Source organism: Lutra lutra, chromosome 5 (assembly GCF_902655055.1).
Source record: "Lutra lutra chromosome 5, mLutLut1.2, whole genome shotgun sequence".
In the NCBI taxonomy this organism is placed as follows: Eukaryota; Metazoa; Chordata; class Mammalia; order Carnivora; family Mustelidae; genus Lutra; species Lutra lutra.
The window spans coordinates 102,348,789-102,368,529 of record NC_062282.1 but is presented as its reverse complement, the minus strand read 5'-3'; the positions used below and the strand labels follow the sequence as shown (position 1 = coordinate 102,368,529).

Below are 19,741 nucleotides of genomic sequence, written 5' to 3'. Positions count from 1 at the left end.
TATTAACTGTATAATATGGGGGCCCCTCTGTACATTGGTCCACTCCACAAAGGAGCGATTGTTCCAAATGGGGCCAGATTCATGTGTTCAGAGCGTATTTACTGACGACTCACACCGAAATAGGGTCTCCACCCTTGGGGAGCTCATGGTTCCAGGGAGCCCGTAACAAGAGCGCAGTGTGAGAAGTGCCACCTACGATGGAGGGGAACCCCAGGAAACTAGAGGAGAGAGAAGAGACCCAGAAAGACTTGAGAAGAACCCGCACCCCCACAGAAGTCTGAAGAACGCTGGACTTGAGCTGGGAAGGGAAGGGGACAGGCAGTTCAGGTAAGGCAGCAGGTACAAGCATGTGCACTGGTGACACCGTCAGTTCTGGGATGTGCAGGGGTGGCTGGAGCCGCGGGTGCTTGCAGGAGACGGAGATGCAAGGAGAGAGACATGGGGCCAGACCCCAAAGGGCTTTGTGTACCGAGCCAGGAACTGGAATTTTATCCCGAAAGCCATGGTTACCACTAAAATAAGCAAGAGTGACAGGATCTGATTTTAGAATGATGCCTCTAGCCAGCACCTGGAGAAGGCTTTGGAGAAAGGTGCGGGATTAGCAACAGTGGAACCAGCTGGGCAGCAGCATGGACGTTATCCGTGACCTAACCTTCATGCATCCTCCATGTCTTCTCTGTGAACAACAAGGAAAAGAACACTCCGCTACGTAGCTACTTCCTATAGTCCCCTGCAACTGCTGTGACAAGTGTTGTGGCAAAAGTGGAAATCTGCTGGGAATTTCTAGACATGTTTTACTCTCTGATCAGGGAGCTGCCTTCCCTTCTCTCCACTTCTTCCCACCTGGAACACGGAGATGAATCTGGAGGTGAGTCCTTTCTAACTTCTTAAGATACTGTACCAACTAGGTACTGTTAACTTCTGTTTGGTTAGTCATAGAAGTAACCAAACTTCTGTTCGGTTACTTGGGTTTTTGGTACATGCAGCCAAATAGAGTACTGATACAATTGGGATTTTTTTTTAATCTCCAACTTTTATTTAAATTCTGGTTAGTTAACATGTATAGTAATACTGGACGCACATGTAGAATTTAATGGTTCATCACTTGCGTGGAGCACCCAGTGCTCATCACCCCAAGTGCCCTCCCAAATGCCCCTCCCCCATCTAGCCCATCCCCCGTCCGTCCTGATACGATTGTTATTACAGCAGTTCAGTTAAAGAAGTAATGAGAACCCAATCACCAATATGACCTGAAGCAGGGAAATGAAGCTAGAGGTGACGAGGGTTAATTCATAAGCTATTAAGGAAGCGGAATCAATAGCACTTGCTGACTAATTAGATATGCCTCCCGGGGATTTTCATCAGAGAGGTGACTTGTCTCTCCCTAAGTTGCAGGACCATGAACCACACTGTCTTCCTCCTTTTCCACCACCCCCGCCCCCACCCACTGTCTTTTTCTTTCCCAGAATTTTCCCTTCCCCACTTCAAGAAGCTAACCAGGATTTTATGTGTCCTTGTTCAGGGGCTTGTGTATAGTTGGCCCTAAAAAAGATGTTCCATAAGACAGCTCCCCTTTCCTGGCTTTTGTTGAAAAATCTCTGTTCCTTTTGGGATCATGCTGCTCAAGGAAGGAAAAGGAGACTAACCAGTCTCACCCTTCAGTGCAAAAAAATCAAACCCACAAGAGCAGCTGGAGAGATTTCCTGAGACTGAAACGGGGTTGGAGGGTGGGGGGTGGAGGGGTGTTCTCCTCTGATATTTCCTGCCTCAGGGAAGGACCCTACCCAGTAGTGCAATCTGCTGACTGACCTAGAAGTCATCTTTGACTCATCTCTCCTGCATTCTCTCTCATATTTGACCCATCACCTTGTACTCTCTAGTTTATTCTCTAAATATCACCTGTGTCCCTCTGTTACCCAGAGCTGGGTTTGCCTCTTTGTGGGTATCCAACCAAAGACCCAACCGGGCCAAAGAACAGGAAAAGGAAGGGTTTCTATTTGCAACAAATAAAGAAGACCAAAAATATTTCCCAAGACAGTGTCTCCTCAAACAGCAAACACAACAAAACTGAGACAGTTTTAAGCTAAGGGTACATATGCATTCATGAAAAGGGTTGCGCAGTGGGGAACTCAGTGTGTAGTTGAGGCAAACGTCATCTTAAGGTGGTCTTAGTCATCCAAGTCCCGAGGGCCAGCCAGGGTCAGCATCATCAACTCTCCAGCCCTAGCTGGTCCGGGCTCTGAGTGCTCCGGGGAGTTTGGATCCCACAAAGATAACTCAAGAATGTGCGTCAGGTTAATCTTTACTTTTTGAACCAGCACTGGGAGTTTTACCACTGATTTATTGTCTCTGATATGATTACGCTCTTTGCTGGCCTTACAGTGGCCAAGTGTTCTACATTCCTTTGTCCACTTAAAATCATTAACTCCTGACATCTGTCCTTGCGCAGTTTCAACATCTCCTAAGACGTTCTGCAAGGAATGTGCTTTGGGCAAGTAGTGCAGATCAGGTAGAGATCACAAGATGACCCAGGGGCCTACAGGGACTTTGTTAAGTCGAGAAAGCTGTGTCTCATCTTTCTTTTTCCAGGGACCTCCAACTCTTTCTGCTTATACCTCCATTTCTTTCAGCTGCATTGCCACGGTTCTAATCCGAACAAACATTTCAACCCTGGCCTGCTGCAAAATTCATCATGTCACCTGACTGTAGTCCCTAAAATGATCTTTTCCAATTTAGAGTATTTTAGAAAGGATACAGATCTTTTCTAAAGGATTTTATTTTAAAGTAATGTCTACACCCGACTTGGAGCTCAAACTTAAAACCCTGAGATCAAGAGTTGCTCCACCAACTGAGCCAGCCAGGTGCCCTAGGATACAAATATTTAAACATCTTCCTTTTGCTCTTAAAATAAATAAAATACCTTCACATGTCTTCCAGCGACTGACTTCCCTTGATCACAAGCCTCCTATCTTTACCCTCCACTCTCTGCCTGAACTCCCACCCTGGTGACCTGACAGCACCTAGAACATTCTTTCCTTCCTCAAAAACTTTGCCTTTTCTGCTGTCTAGTAGGGACTGCTTAACTGCCACACACGTGAGAACACACACACACACACACACACACACACACACACACACACACATATACACCTCCTAGCTAACTTCTATGCAACTTCAGACTTCTGTCCAAATGTCATTTCTTCCAAGAAGCTTCCCCTGACCCCACCTCACTGCCCAGCCAGATTAGGAGCCCTGTTTTAAGTCATGGGTTTTTTCTTAGCATGTTTTCAGTATGTATTTGTATGATTATATAAGAACCAAAAGTTCCACAGAAGTAGGGACAGCGTCCATGCTTGCCATCTCTCCAGGGTTTGGTAGTGTGCCTGCCCAGAGTGGACACAGGATGGCTATTTTTGAAAACAAAAAATAAAGAAAGGAAAAGAGGGCATCCATGGGAACCACTGGGCTTCCAGCACAAGCGAGTAGTGAATTGTGAAATTCAGTTCAGTGTAAAACAGTTTAATTCTTACAAAATAAAGCATGAGGATATGTGCATGTGTAATAGAGACTGGGAAGAGGCACTTTCTCCTCAAGCTCTCTGAGGATCCCGCAGGCTTCTCGGTGGATGGAATTTGCCATCGTGTTATAACTTGTAGTACACTTGGGCAGAAATAAACTGTGTGAAGGCAGTGTTCTGAAAGGCCGTTTGCTCATTTAGGGGACCTATTCTGGACTCTATCTAGACAATATGATACATTGGAAGGTTATCTTGAGATTTTTATAAAGAAGACACTTATTGATGATTGGAAAACATGTTATATAGACTTGGGATGATAATGGGGTGTCACTGTAGGTTCCTGAATTAATAAATGAATCATTGGTGTCTGATGTTGATAGTTGCTAGTAGTTGATAGCTATACATGTATATGGGGACACTGTACTTGCTGCTCAGTTTTGCTGTGAACCTGAAATTGCTCTAAAAAAAAGTCTGGGGTGCCTGGGTGGCTCAGTGAGTTAAGGCCTCTGCCTTCGGCTCAGGTCATGATCTCAGGGTCCTGGGATCAAGCCCTGCTTCGGGCTCTCTGCTCAGCAGGGAGCCTGCTTCCCTTCCTCTCTCTCTGCCTGCCTCTCTGCCTGCCTCTCTGCCTACTTGTGATCTCTCTGTCAAATAAATAAATAAAATCTAAAAAAAAAATACGTAAGATAAAAAAAAAATTTTTTTTTTAAGTCTATTAGGGAGCCTAGGTGGCCCAGTCAGTTAAGCATCTATCTGTCTTTGGCTCAGGTCATGACTCTAGAGTCCTGGGATGGAACCCCATGTCAGGCTCCCTACATCTGCTTCTCCCTCTAGCCCTGCCCCTACCCCTGCTTGTGCTCACTCTTGCTCTCAAATAAATAAATAAAATCTTTTAAAAATACATGCTAAAGATAACTTACAAAAAAGATAAAATCATGATTCTCATTCAGAAATAAAATTTACACGTTTGGTTCCCCCCACCCCCCCAAATTAGGGAATCTGGCAGATGTTAAAACTGGAGAAGTCAAAGAACCGACACATTTGGGAAGCAGGAATGGTGCAATGAATGTGCAAATGGAGGGAAAATGAGCTTCCTCCACAGTCGGGGTGGAAGTCAATTGAGCCTCTGTTGAACAGGGCAGAATTTGCATGTTCTGTTATCTACAAGGTGAAGAGTTACAAAATAGCTCCCAGAGAATCAGTATCTGTGAAGTGTAAGCGTGTATTGTTATAGTCTGCCATTGAAGCCCATGTTCTCCCAACACAGACATACGACAAACCATTCATGTGATAAGGCCCCAGGGGGAAGAGTGATCCACTGTGTCCACACAGGCTGTGTTTAGTCCAGGTGGGATTGCTTCTTGGGGACCCCACAGAACTTCTATCTCACATGGTGGTGGAAGATGTAGGAAAAAATAGCAGCCAGACATTTCTTCTGAAATATCATATTCATCCCTCAGGAGGTAACAAGGCACTGACTTACTTATTCCAGACTTTCTTCCTCTTCCTCACCTGAGAGAGAGAAAGAGAAAGCAAGCATGCACATGTGTGCCTGTGAGTAGGGGGAGGCACAGAGGGAGAGGGAGAGAGAGAATCTCAAGTAGACTCCTCCTTTAGTGTGGTGCCCACTGTGGGACTCGATCCCACGACCCTGAGATCATGACCTCAGCCAAAATCAAGAGTAAGTTGCTCAACTAACTGAGCCACCCAGGCACCCCCAGACTTTCTTGCTTTTTAAAAACAGTTTTTTTGGGGTGCCTGGGTGGCTCAGTGGGTTAAAGCCTCTGCCTTCAGCTCAGGTCATGATCTCAGGGTCCTGGGATCAAGCCCCGCATCAGGCTCTCTGCTCCGCGGGGAGCTTGCTTCCCTCCTTTCTCTCTCTCTGCCTGCCTCTCTGCCTGCTTGTGATCTTTGTCTGTCAAATAAATAAAATCTTAAAAAAAAATAAAAACAGTTTTTTTGAGGAATAAATTTATATACTGTAAAATTCACTTGTTTTAAGCACACAATTCAATGATGATGAGTGAATTTATATAGTCATTCATCCATTTCCACAATCCAGTTTTAGAATATTTTCATGAACCCAAAGAGAATTTCCATGCCCATTTGCAGTTGATCTCTGTTCCAACCCAGTCCCTGGCAGTTAGAAATACATATATGTATTTTTTTATAAATTGTTTTTTCTGGACATTTTTAAAAAGGAATTATAACAACATGTGTTCTTTCATGGCCGGCTTCTTTCCCTTAGTATGATTATATTTAGTTTTGTCATGTTTTAGCATCTTTCAATAGTTCAGACTTTATTTCTGAGCATTCCATTGTATGGATATAACACATTTTATTTATTCATCCGTTTATGCGTTTGGGGGTTATTTCCACTTTTTGACTATTATGAATATTGCTGAGAACATCCATGTGATGATATTTGTGTGGAAATAAGTTTCATTTCACTTGAGGAAATACCTAGGAATGGAATTGCTGGATCCTATGGTAAACAGATTGTTTTCAAATGTTGATTTTATTTTTTTTTAAGATTTTATTTATTTATTTGACAGAGAGAAAGAGAGATCACAAGTAGGCAGAGAGGCAGGCAGAGAGAGAGGGGAAAGCAGGCTCCTTGCTGAGCAGAGACCCTGATGCGGGGCTCGATCCCAGGACCCTGAGATCATGACTTGAGCCGAAGGCAGAGGCTTTAACCCACTGAGCCACCCAAGCACCCTATTGGTCTTATTTTTATTCACATATGGTGAGCCAACAGATCGAGAGGTGATTTCCACTGAAAAGTTATTAGATTGCTCTTAGTTCCCAGAATAAGGGGTCACTCCATGCCATAATGGGCCACCCGGGAAGCACCAAGCTAGTCTGGAGCCAGAAAGGGGAATACATGGACAAAGGAATTTATTACCGTATCTGCAGGAAGGTACCGGTGAGGCACGGTAAACAGGTTTAGGATTGGCTAATTTCAGGGAGCTCCGGGGCATTGGGACTGTTTCAAGTCGTCCTGTACTTACTTACCTTGAGGTGATTAGGGCAGAGAAATAATGGCTTTTAGAAGTGAGAGTTCCACAAAGGAAATAGTTGGATCGCTGGCTTTGGATTGGTTGGTTTGCATATGAAAGGCACCTTGTCATTTACTATCTCTAGGAATTCGCTAGACCTGATGGGGCAGTCACTCTAGAGTCTGCAAAGCCCCAGCTGTTAAAACATTAGACTAAAAAGACATGTGTAATACAGGTCTGTTTAACTCTTTAAGAAACTGCCAGACTGTTTTCCAAAGTGGTTACCTCATTTTACATTCCCCTCAGCAACGTACTAAGGTTCCATTTTCTCTGCTTTGTCCCCAACAGTAATTTTTGTCTGTCTTTTTGATTATAGCCATTCTGGCAGGTATACAGTAATAGCTCATTGTGGTTTTAAGTTGCATTTCTCGAATAACTGACAATGTTGAGCATCTTTTTATGTGTTCGTTGGCCATTTCTATATCTTCTTTGGTGAAATAGCTGTTCAGAAATTTGCCTGTTTTTAAATTGGGTTTTTGTTTCCTTATTATTCAGTTTTAAGAGTTCTTTATATGTTCTGCTATCAGATATAGGATTTGCTTCCTCACAGCATGACCACTGGGTTCCAAGAGAGAGCATTCCAAAAGACACAAAGTAGAAGCTACTGATCCCTCTCTGGCCCTGGGTTTAAGTCCCAGGATGTCCCTCCTGCCTCATTCTCTTGGTGAGAGTTAGTTACAAGGCAGCCCAGATTAAAAGGGAGGAGAAGCAAGTTCTTCTTCTTATAAGGAGCAAAGTGCATGCACAGTGAGCAACACGAATTGATTGTGTCTGTCTTTAGAGACTGGCTCTTCCTTTTTCACGTATTTTCATAATTCTCATATTTGTAATAAATTAAACATACGGGTATAATAAATGAAACATATGAGTGTGGTGGATGTTATTTTCGAATACTCCGAAGTAATTTTCAAACTTACTAAAACTCATACCTCTTAAGTCAAAATTTCAAATCTAAGTCAATTATTCACTCATTTTATTTTTTAAAAAGATTTTACTTATTTATTTGACAGAGAGAGAGAGTGCAAGCAGGAGGGTGCAGCAGGCAGAGGGAGTTAGAAGCAGGCTCCCACTGAGCAGGGAGCCCAACGTGGGGCTCGACCCCTGGACCCTGGGATTGTGACCCCAGGGGAAGGCAGATACTTAACCACCTGAGCTACCCAGGCACCCCTATTCACTCATTTTAAATTGAAATCACAAAGCTCATCAGTTAGATCCTCTAATTTGCCCAATTTTCTTAATGTTCCTAATACTTTAAATACCAAGCATATATAGATTGTTCCTGTGGTAGACAGACAGAAAAGTGAGCCCCAATATATTCCAGTCTCCTGGTGTGCATTCTTTAGTTTAACCCCCACCCCTTGGGTGTGGGCAAGACCCATGACTTGCTTTTAACAGATAGAATATGGCAAAGGTAGTGTTATGTCAGTCCTTTGATTAGGTCATAGTAATATGGAAAGGGATGGGACATCACTCCCATGATTATGTCATGTTGTAAAAGACTCTGTTACAGCAGAGTGGAATGAGACATTTTCCTTGGGTTTAATGAAGTAGACAGCCATTTTGGACTAGCCTGCTGTGGACTGAATATTTTTGTCACCCCTAATATGCCTATGTTGAATCCCAACCCCCAATGTGATGGTATTAGGCAGTAATTAAGTCATGAGCAGGGGCTCTCATGAGTGGGATTAGTGGAAGCCCAGAGAGCTCTCATGCCCTTTCTCTGCCATGTGAAGATATGAGTTAGTAGAAGGCATCAGTGTGCAACCCGGAAGAGGGTCCCCACCACACCTCCACCATGCTGGCACCCTGCTCTCTGATTTCCAGCCTCCAGAACTCTGGGAAACCCATTTCTGTTGTCATAAGCCACGTGGCATATAGTCAGTATCAAAATAGCTGGATATAAAGGGGTAATGCTTTATTATTATTTATTTATTTAAAGATTTTATTTATTTATTTGACAGACAGAGATCACAAGTAGGCAGAGAGGCAGGCAGAGAGAAATGAGGAAGCAGGCTCCCTGCTGAGCAGAGAGCCCAATGCAGGGTTCAATCCCGGGACCCTGAGATCATGACCTGAGCCAAAGGCAGAGGCTTAACCCACTGAGCCACCCAGGAGCCCTGGGGTAATGCTTTTTTAAATTACCCTGTCAAGCCATGATCAGGTATAGGGGTGGATTAAGACACTCTCCTTTCTTAATACCTGCCAGAAATTGTGCTTCAGCAAATACAGAGAGCAAACCAGGGAAGAGGGTATCACTGGATCCAGGAAGAGGAAACACGGCAGAAGAGAAATAGTTTGATGGAGAAGGGAATTCTCAGGGTGATAGCTGAGAGTAAGCATCCCACACAGACTGCAGTAGGGGGGTGGAGTGCCATGGCGGGAGGCCTCCAAAAAAAAAAAAAAAAAAAGGAAATAGATTATCTAATATGCTTGTTCATTGTGGGGAAGAAAAAAAAGTCTTACTGAGAGTATTTGAAGACAGATGGACCACTTGGGAAAACATTAAAGATAGGTATTTAGAAAACAGCATTTTAAAGATTATTAATTCCAGGAAAGATAAAAAAAATTTGTGAAAATACAACATGTAATTAATAGGACCATCATTAAAGTGTATTTACACAACCATAATAATACACTGACTGTCTTTTTAAAATGTATTTTATTTATTTATTTATGAGAGAGAGAGAGAGAGGCAGAAAGAGAAGCAAGCTCCCCACTGAGCAGGGAGCCCGTTGTAGGACTTGATCCCAGGACCCTGTGATCATGACCTGAGCCAAAGGCAGATGCCCAGCTATCTGAGCCACCCAGATGCCCCTTCACTGTCTTTTTCAAGTTCACTTTTTTAAGTTTACCGAACATGAGGCTCAAACTCACAACCCCAAGACCAAAAATCTCATGCTCTTCTATCTGGGCCAGCCAGGTGCCCCAATACTTTGACTATTGATTAATCTAGAATTTCTTATCCTGAAGGAGAAGGGGAGTAGGAAGTGGTAATGTAATAGATCAATTCATCATCTACCTAAGAGGAAGTTAACTGATACCAAATTGATAAATTAAGAAATAGCAGTATAAAAAAAAAAGAACTAGCAGTATAAATATATTGGTTGGGAATACAAGGATAAATCCTAGATTAAAGAAAAAAAAAACTAAATTAGTTCAGATTAGGTACCTCCAGGGACTAAGGGATGGAGATTTTCCTTAAGATCTCTTAATACTATTTTGAGCACCTAATATATGCCAGGCATACACCTCCTTCTCCTCAAGACCCCAGTCATCAGAGTCAGTGGTCTCCCAAAGACCCGTATGACCAGGCCTTTCATTTCTTCTTCCAAGACCCCGTTCCATTCATGACTGCTTTCATTTCGGTCATGAGTCAGTCTCTCCCTCTCCATTGGCTCCTTTCCCTTTGTTTATAACGGTATCCAAGGACTTCCAGCTTGGCAAACTGACTGGCCAACTTTGGCTTCTTTCCCTGGACTCCAATCTCATCTCTTGGCATAGACTATTGTTGGAATGCTATCCACTACTGATGAGCCCTCGCTGGGCCTGCTCCAGGACCTCCCACGTATGGGTACTTGGCAGGTACTCTGTACACCGCAGCGTGGGGCACATAAAGCCAGCCCTACCTGCAGTGATGGGCATTTAGAAGTCAGAAGTACACACACCGTGGAAATAACTGGAAACAATAAAGAAGGGAGAAAAAAGGGTGACACCAGAAGATGGGAAGGCCATTACTGAATTTGGGAACTCAAGAGCAGAACATCTGGTAAGAGAGGTAAAGAATATGATGCATTTGGCTTGAAACAAGTAGAGTTTGAAGTTTGTCGAATTGAGGAGTAATCAGAGTATTACGGACAGATTAATCATGATCCAGAAGCAGTGACATACAGTGGGTAAGGTTTTAGAAGTAATGTATGCTAGATTCATATTCTGGCTTTACCAGTTACTAACTGAATGACAAAGCTGAGGAAATTACTTAGCTTCTCTGAAGCTCAGGTTTTTTTCATCTGCAAAATGGGGATGATAGGGGCGCCTGGGTGGCTCAGTGGGTTAAGCCGCTGCCTTCGGCTCAGGTCATGATCCCAGGTCCTGGGTTCGAGCCCCACATCGGGCTTTCTGCTCAGCAGGGAGCCTGCTTCCTCCTCTCTCTCTGCCTGCCTCTCTGCCTACTTGTGATTTCTCTCTGTCAAATAAATAAATAAAATCTTTAAAAAAAAAATGGGGATGATATCTTGATGAGACAGCAGGCATGACAAGTTTGAGATGTCACCAGGGAAAGGCCATATGAATCAGAAAGAACAATCTGGCTATGGTTGGAAGACTAGATGAGAGATGTCAAGACGGCAGGTCAGTATCCTGACTGCAGCACTGCAGAAGGTCAAGGATGACAGGCTCGAGAGGTGATAGAGGGAGGGGGCAACTGGGGGTAGAGAGAAATGAGACAATTGAGGAAATACTTGGGAGATAGAACCAGTAGGATGCACTGATTTATTGGCTTGGTGGGGGATGCGGGGTGGAAGAGGATGTCAGGGCTCCACCTGTACGCTTCCCAGATCCCTTTGCCTTTTTCAGGTTGTGCTTTCACTTCCAATAGCCAACACGGGCAAGGAGAGCCAGAACTACCCAGGATTTACAGCTCCCTGAGGGAAACCCTAGCAAATGACTCCTAGTGCAGAAGTAGAACCACTCCAGATTCCATGCTCCTGGTCCGGACTGCTCTGAGTCTAAATTGCCCTTCACGGGATTTTATTTGATGTCAAATACTTCCTTTGCTTCCTTCTCTTCCATGTCTCTCCTTCCCACCCTCATACCATTTTTTTCTTGGCAACACTTCCTGATTCATCATTTTCACATGAATCCTCATCCCAAGGTCTGCTTCTGGGGAGTCCATCCTAAGACAGTGAGGTAGTCATTCATGCTGCTTGTGAATTTTTCTTCTATCTTCCGGGCACACAGTAGGGTTTTGCTTCCCGGCCTCCTGCGGTCCGGTGAGAGAGCCAAGCGAGGTGGGTGGGGGAGCTCTAGCAGAGGTGACATGGGTTGCTTCTGAGCTGAGAGCATCAGATTGCCAGGATGAAATGCCTCAGAGCTCTTTTTCCTCTGTTGTGTTGACCAAAACTGTTCCAGGGAGTGACTACTTTATCACCCTGGAACCCAGAGTCAGTGTGACAAAGGGGTGCAGAGCCCCAGCTCTGCCTCAGTAGTCAGAGTGAAAAATAAACTTTCATTGTGTTAAGCCTCTGAGAGGTGGGAGGTATTCACTGTACAGCAGTATGACCCAGCAAGTCTTTTTTTTTTTTTTAAGATTTTATTTATTTATTTATTTGTCAGAGAGAGAGGGAGAGAGCGAGAGAGAGCACAAGCAGGCAGAGTGGCAGGCAGAGAGAGAAGCAGATTCCCTGCTGAGCAAGGAGCCCAATGTGGGACTCCATCCCAGGACCCCGGGTTCAGGACCTGAGCCAAAGGCAGCAGCTCAACCAGCTGAGCCACCCAGGCGTCCTTGACCCAGCAAGTCTTAACAGAGGAATGTGATAAAGAGAAGAATCGAGGATGACAGGATTTCTGACTTGGGCTATTGACTGGATGGGGTTAACATTCTTTGGGGTTGGGAAAAGCAAAGAGAATGAACTTTATTTTCTTTCTTTCTTTCTTTCTTTCTTTCTTTCTTTCTTCTTCTTCTTTTTCTTTTTTGGTTGGGAAATTAAGTGCAGTATTAAACTTTCTGAGTTAGAGATTCTTGTGGAAATCCAAATTGAGATGTTGAGAAAATCGTTGGTTTTGAGTCTCTGGAGCATGATGCGGGCTTGAAGACAGAACCTTGGGACATAAGTAGTAAATGAGGAAATAGAGATAGAAAATCAAGACCAAGGGGAGAATGGAATGTATCTGCATTAATGATAAAAATTAACAAACATGCTACGATTGGAATTTAAACTGGTCATTGAGCTTCCCAACCCGGGAAACAGGGAACACATATTCTAATACATGGTTTTCACTGTTGGAAAGAAAGAAGTACGTGTGTTCCTTCAAGAAACTCAAGTTCTGGGGCGCCTGGGTGGCTCAGTTGGTTAAGCGACTGCCTTCGGCTCAGGTCATGATCCTGGAGTCCTGGGATCGAGTCCCGCATCGGGCTCCCTGCTCGGCAGGGAGTCTGCTTCTCCCGCTGACCTCTCTATCTCTCTCTCATTCTCTCTCTCTCAAATAAATAAATAAAATCTTTAAAAAAAAAAAAAAAGAAACTCAAGTTCTGAATGTCTCCCTCCCACTAACCAGAGTAGCTTCTGAATAATTTGTCTAGAGTAAGGATTTCATGACCAAAGAAACTTGGGAAACTATAGATGATCTCCCCTGAGTATCAATTCTTTGGGCTAGATCTCTGATGCAAATTGAATGGCAGAAAACTCAGTATAACTTCTCTGAGGAATTCCAAATAGAAAAGAGTCCTGAGGGGTATCTAGGCAAAGCCAACTTTTCTCTGGGAAGAAGCTTTGGAACTTTCCCACCATTCACTTCAGCTATCTGAGTTGTCCTGTGAAGTGGAGTTCTGTGGCTTGTAGCCTATCTTGATCTCCCCAGGTTTGGACAGTGCTGCTCTGTGTTAGCCAGCATCTCCCCTGATTAGTAACTGCTCCTTCCTTTGTCACCATGAAACTTTCCCCACGAGTATTATAATGTCTTCAATAGAGCAGAAGGAAATAATCGACCACAGAAGGGCCTGGAAGTGATTTTAATCACTGAGAATGACATTGCAAAATGACTACAGTACTTAGTTAATGTGATGGGTAAGGTTTGATTTCACAGAACAGCAAATCAACTCAGTTCACTGAACAGACATGGTCTTTGGTAAAACACTTGTAGACTTGTTTGGATATAGTAAGTTTTATGAGACCAAAAAGAGAATCCTGTATATAGAAATATGTGTATAGAAATATCAGCATTTGAAAAAAACCAATCATATGAAAGAAAAATGGGGGAAGAGTCACAAAAAAAGTAGAGATTATAAATTTAAATACCATGCAAGAGCACCTGTATAAGCTCACTGTGACACCATGATTAAAAGTCTTGTTTGAGGGGTGCCTGGGTGGTTCAGTCATTAAGCATCTGCCTTCAGCTCAGGTCATGATCCTAGGGTCCTGGGATCCAGCCCCGAATCAGGCTCCCTGTTCAGCGGGAAGCCTGCTTCTCCCTCTCCCACTCCCCCTGCTTGTGTTCCCTCTCTTGCTGTCTCTCTTTCTCTGTCAAATTTTAAAAATCTTAAAAAAAAAAAAGATTAAAAAAAAGTCTTGTTTTATAGAGTCAATTCAGTGGACTAATGCATATTTTTGATCTTCATGACAATGTCCAGAAAAGCAGACATCATCTTTTGAAACACGGAAGAAATGATCCTCCTCCCCCAACATGCAGTATTTAAGGAGATTTTTTTTTACTATTTATTCAGACTCCTGGTTATTTATTGCAGACTCTGTAAATGCTAGTTTTGTTGATGTAGGGTGAGGCTGGGAAGGTAAAAAGCAGTTGGAGACATAGTCTTCCTGACCTTCAAGGTCAGAGCATCCTCTCCACCACCTCTGGGACCTTCCTGATTCTCCAACAGGTGCCAGCTGGGCACGCTCTGAGCTCTGTACTGGAACTGAGTGGGAGGGAGACAAGAAGGCTGGTACCCTTGCAGGACTCTAAGACCAAGCGTGGCGGGCTCAGAGACACACTGCTCCCCAACAGCCTGGCTCAGCCTCTTCCCAGAACTTGTCAACTGGTGGTTAGTTCCCAGTTTGGAACCCTTTCCTGTGTGAGGTTTGGGCCACAGCTTGGGACCAAGCAGACCCTGCCCAGGACACTTGATGCATTCCTTCTTGCTTGTCCCCCTTCCCTCCTGGGGCCATACTACTTGAATTATTGAGTTTAATCTGCCTCAGTTGCAGACTTGGTTCCAGTGCCCTCTCCTTGATGCTGCGATGAACATCACAGGTGTAGAGATCATGTCAAGATTAGACTGAGCTCCCCAGTGGGGAACTGCCTGAGGAAAGGACCAGCCTTTGGTGATTTCTCCTCCCCAGACTCTCAAGGGAGGAGCCCGGAGAGCCCGAGTGCCTGAGGCTTCCTGCTTGAGAAGCTGTCCCCAGGACTTGGGACTACAGACCAGGCTATGTGAATTCAGCAGGTCTCAATCCAGGGTCAGAACGTGAGTCTGCTTTTGTTTTTTCATCAGTTTTATTCCTTAAATCAGTGTTTTTGATAGCAAGCTGTCTTTAATGAGTCACATACCCTTTGCAAAAAAACAAAAACACGGAAGCAAAGAGTTAAGTGTTCTCCTTATTCTCCCAATTATAATGGGTTCCAGAGTGCTCGATGGAAAAGTTTTCAACTGTAAACACACTCACAGAATTGGCAAAGCATGGAACAAGAATAAAAGGCTGGTGTTAGACACAAAAAACATAAGCCATGGAGAATAAAATTAATAAATTTAGGCATTTTTAAAAAGATTTTATTTATTTGTCAGAGAGAGATAGAACATAAGCAGGGGGAGTGGCAGGCAGAGGGAGAAGCAGGCTTCCAACTGACCAAGGAGCCCGATGCAGGACTCGATTCCAGGACGCTGGGATAATGACGTGAGCCAAAAGCAGATGCTTAACCCACTGAGCCTCCTGGTGTCCCAATAAATTTAGACATTTTAACAAAAAATTTCCATTCACTAAGGAATACTATAAAAATAAATCTTTTTATCCAAAGACACTACTACTACTACTACTAATAATAATAATGATAAATGGTTATACAGTGTTTCCTATATGCTAGGCATTGTTCTTTTTTCAAAACAGTTTTTATTTTTTTAATAATTTTTTTAAAGATTTTATTTATTTATTTGACAGATCACAAGGAGGCAGGGAGGCAGGCAGAGAGAGGGGGAGGCAGACTCTCTGCTGAGCAGAGAGCCCGATTCAGGACTCTATCCCAGGACCCTGAGATCATGACCTGAGCCGAAGGCAGAGGCTTAACCCACTGAGCCCACCCAGGTGCCCATCTTTTTTTTTTTTTTAAGTAGGCTCTGCACTGAGCATCGAGCCCAATGCAGGGCTTGAACTCACAACCCTGAGATCAAGACCTGAGCTGAGATGAAGAGTGAGATGCTTAACCAATTGAGCAACCCAGACTCATTGTTCTAAATATGTTACATAGATTAACTTGTTTAATAATAGTCTTTCCATTTTATTTTATTTTATTTTATTTTATTTTTATTTATTTATTTGACAGACAGAGATCACAAGTAGGCAGAGAGAGAGAGATGGGGAAGCAGGCTCCCTGCTGAGCAGAGAGCCCAATGCGGGGCTTAAGCCCAGGACCTTGGGACCATGACCTGAGCCGAGGCTTTAACCCACTGAGCCACCCAGGCGGCCCTAGTCTTTCCATTTTACACATGAGGAAATTGAGGCATAGAAATTGTTTTTAAGTGAAAAGCCATGGACCAGGAGAACATATCCAAAGTGTGTATGTGCACGCAACACACACACGGAATTCCTGAAAAACAAATACAATAAAAATAACAGAAAACTGGGCAAAGGATAGGAACAGAAGTGGGGACTCAAATCTTCCCTTTAAATGTAAAAGATGGAGCACCCAGGTGGCTCAGTCAGTTAAGAGACTGACTTTGGCTCAGGTTATGATCTCAGGGTCCTGGGATTGACACCCAGTTGGACCCCATGCTCAGCTGGAAGTCCACTGGTCCCTCTGGTTCTCCCCCTACCCATTCTCTCTCTCGCTCAAATAATTTTTTTTTAAATGTAAAAGATATGTAGTGTGCGTCAGTGGCCCAGTTGGTTAAGCATCAGACTCCTGATTTTGGCTCAGGTTGTGATCTCAGGGTCATGAGATCGAGCTCTGTATAGTGGGAGTCTGCTCGAGATTCCCTGCTTCTCCCTCTCCTTCCCTCTCCCCATGCTCACTCTCTCTCTGCCCCTCTCTAAAATAAATAATTCTTTAAAAGAATAAGAAAAATGTAAAAGATGTGCAATGTCAGTAGCAATCTGAGAAGTGCTTATAAAATAATGAGATAACATTTCCATTGCATCCACTCAACCAGTGTTTAAGACTAATAACACCTAGGGGCGCCTGGGTGGCTCAGTGGGTTAAAGCCTCTGCCTTTGGCTCAGGTCATGATCCCAGTGTCCTGGGATCAAGTCCTGCATCGGGCTCTCTGCTCAGCAGGAAGCCTGCTTCCTCATCTCTCTCTGCCTGCCTCTCTGCCTACTTGTGATCTCTGTCTGTCAAATAAATAAATAAAATCTTTAAAAAAAAAAAGATTTTATTTATTTATTTATTTGAGAGAGAGAGAGAGAAAGAGAGCTTGAGAGAAAGATCATAAGGAGGGGGGAGGGGTAGAGGAGAAGCAGATTCCCTGCTGAGCAGGGAGCCCAATGTGGGGCTCAATCCCCAGGACCCTGAGATCATGATCCGAGCTGAATGCAAATGCTTCACCAACTGAGTCACCCAGGCAACCGGCAATCAGAATTAATGGTGTTTCAGTCTATTATAGCTCTTCTTCGTATTTTCTCCCTGAGTTTTCCCAATACTATTGTCTCCTTTTTTTTTAATTCTTTAGAATTCTTGGGATATATTTATCATGGTATATATATATCTTGTCACATATTTATACACGGTTGTTTTTCTCCTCCAGGGGGCTAACCACATCCATAGTTTATGTGGCTTACTTGTTTTATTCTGTGGCAGCCTTATTTCTAAATCACTGGGTGGGGGACATCTCACTGTGGTCTCCATGTAGGAGAAAACAACCTTGCACAATATGCTGAGTTTTGAAAGAGGATTCGAGTTTGCCTCATGCATGGTGGCAGGTGAGGGTATCCCAGCTTGAAGAAGGAAAAACGTGTAAAAGCACAGAGAAGTGAAGCAGCTGGGTTTGCTCATGGACAGACGAGCAGTTTACAAAGCTCTCAGTGTGTTTGAAGCAGTGTTGAGTTTAAGTCCTCCCGTGGGGTGTCAGTCAAAAAGAGGGAGGGCTTTGTCTCTTGGGAGTTGGGGAGAGAGCACGTAACACCAGCCATTTGACTTCTTCTCCATCTGGGCTGGCTTTCATTCTGCTTCCTCTAAGGTCTTTCCTTTATCGCCATAACATGTCGTGTCAACATAGTGATCTTGAAGACAGTTGCTGAAAGGACCCCAGTTTTGAAGAATGTACTCAGGAGGAAAACTATTCCTTTTCTCCCCAACTATTGACCCTTCTAGAAAGTAGCCCAGATGGCTGAAGAGGGGGCCAGAGATGGGGGCAGGCAGCCGCCTGACCATGTAGGGCTTGGAACAACGAGCGAACTGCTTGCACGTAGCGGGTATGTGAGGGGCAGTCAGCTAAAGGTTCCTGAGTTTGAGAGGAACACATACTTCCCCTCACACATAAACATATATGTGCATGTATAGACAGACACTCTATATGTAGAGACATTACGTTCTCTATAAATGTACTAAGTACATATATAAGTATACATAGAATTGCTTAGTTTACTATACTCATACACGCATATGGTGTGTATACACATATATACACAAACCTTTACATATGTGTGTATACATATGTACAGTCTGATATGAACATTTAAAGAATATTATATGTGTATTACATATGTTTGTGTATATATGTGTGTGTGTGTGTCTGTGTGTGTGGAGAGAGAAAGAGAAACAGAGAGACAAGGAGAGATAAACAGAGAAACTGGATGAATGCCCACACCCAGTGCTTACCTCTGAGGGATGAATTGTAAGAAGGAATTTCACTTCCTATTTTATACCCTGCAGTGTTATTTGATTTTGAAACAACAGCATACACTGGTTTGGTAATACAAAAATCTTAAAAGCATAAATATTTAGGGACCCTTATGCAGCTACAGGCTAATAAGAAAATGGTCATTTTTTTAATGAGTTGCCCAGTGTTCTATGGAAATACAAGAGCTGTGGCTCCCTCGGATGGCAAGAGGCATGCGCCACAAGAAGGTGGAGGTTGGAGCTGCCCAGGCTGGAGATCAGTCAGGACCCATCGCGGTAGATCCGGAGAAGAATGAGGTGTGAATTATGTGCACTTTTTCATTGCTGAGGTTTTGCTCCTACTCTTCCCCAAATGGGGAATCTGTCCTCTTACCGCATTTCTCCACCTACTGAGACTCTGTTCATCCTTCAAGGCTGACTTCAAATCTTGGTTTCTGTGGAAAGTCTCTGCATTCCCACTGCTTGATAGAGTGACCTCCTTAGTGTTTCCACAGCACTCCATTTCTTCAAGTATGGTATTTCTTTCTGCCTTGTTCTATCACTTGTCATTTATATCTCCTAACCAGACTCTAATAACTTTGGGGATAAGAGCCATTTCTTAGCATTAAGGAAAAAAAAAAAAAAAACTCACAGTTTTAGTGCAAGGCTTTGTACATCATAGATTCTCAACAAATGCTCATTGAATGAAAATCATTTAAAATAAAAAACATATTGAGGGGTACCTGGGTGGCTCAGTCAGTTTAGGTTTAGGGCGTTGGCCTTTGGCTCAGGTCAGCATCATGACCCTGACCCTCGTCAGGCTACCTGCTCAGCGGGGAGTCTGCTTCTCTTTCTGCTGCTCTGCCTGCTTGTGCTGGCTTGCTCTCTCTCTCTCTCTCTCTGTCAGATAAATAGATTTTTTAAAAATCTAAAAAAAAAAAAACCCATATATTGAGATAGAAACCTTTTTAAAGCTATAATTTCATTTTTTCTCTATTGATGTCACTTACCATAAATCCTTTGTTCCTAATTTTATTACACTTCAATTAAAAAGAAACTGATCATAATAACCATATCCCAAAATAAAAGCCTATTTTCCCAAACACTGTAGTTCAATGTTATGCATATCAGCATCAACTTTGTGGGATTTCAAACTCTTGGCCCATAAAAATCACCTAGGGAGGGAGCCTATACACACACACACACACACTCTCTCTCTCTCTCTTCCCCGGAGCCGCTTTCAGATATTTTGGTTCCATTGGTCTGAGGTGGCCCTTAATTTTAAGTTCCTCAGATGATGCTATCTTGTAGCCTGGTGAAGTTTTACTGCTTTAGTGGATTGACTTATGACCCAAGGGCATTTCTTTTGAAATCCTCTACCACAGAGAGATCAAAGATTTGACTTAGATTCACTTGAGATCAA

The 19,741-nt window shown here is 43.4% G+C and overlaps 1 protein-coding gene across 2 annotated transcripts in view; it reads left to right on the top strand.

The window, feature by feature from the left end:
* Positions 1–664: 664 nt before the first annotated feature.
* FAM169A (family with sequence similarity 169 member A) overlaps positions 665–19,741 on the top strand; it is a 117,815-nt gene continuing 98,738 nt past the window's right edge. For both annotated transcript variants that reach the window (XM_047730471.1, XM_047730470.1), the window contains exon 1: positions 665–868. In XM_047730471.1, coding sequence (XP_047586427.1) covers positions 857–868 — 12 coding nt within the window. In that variant the 5' untranslated portion in view covers positions 665–856. The remainder of the gene's footprint in view (positions 869–19,741) is intronic.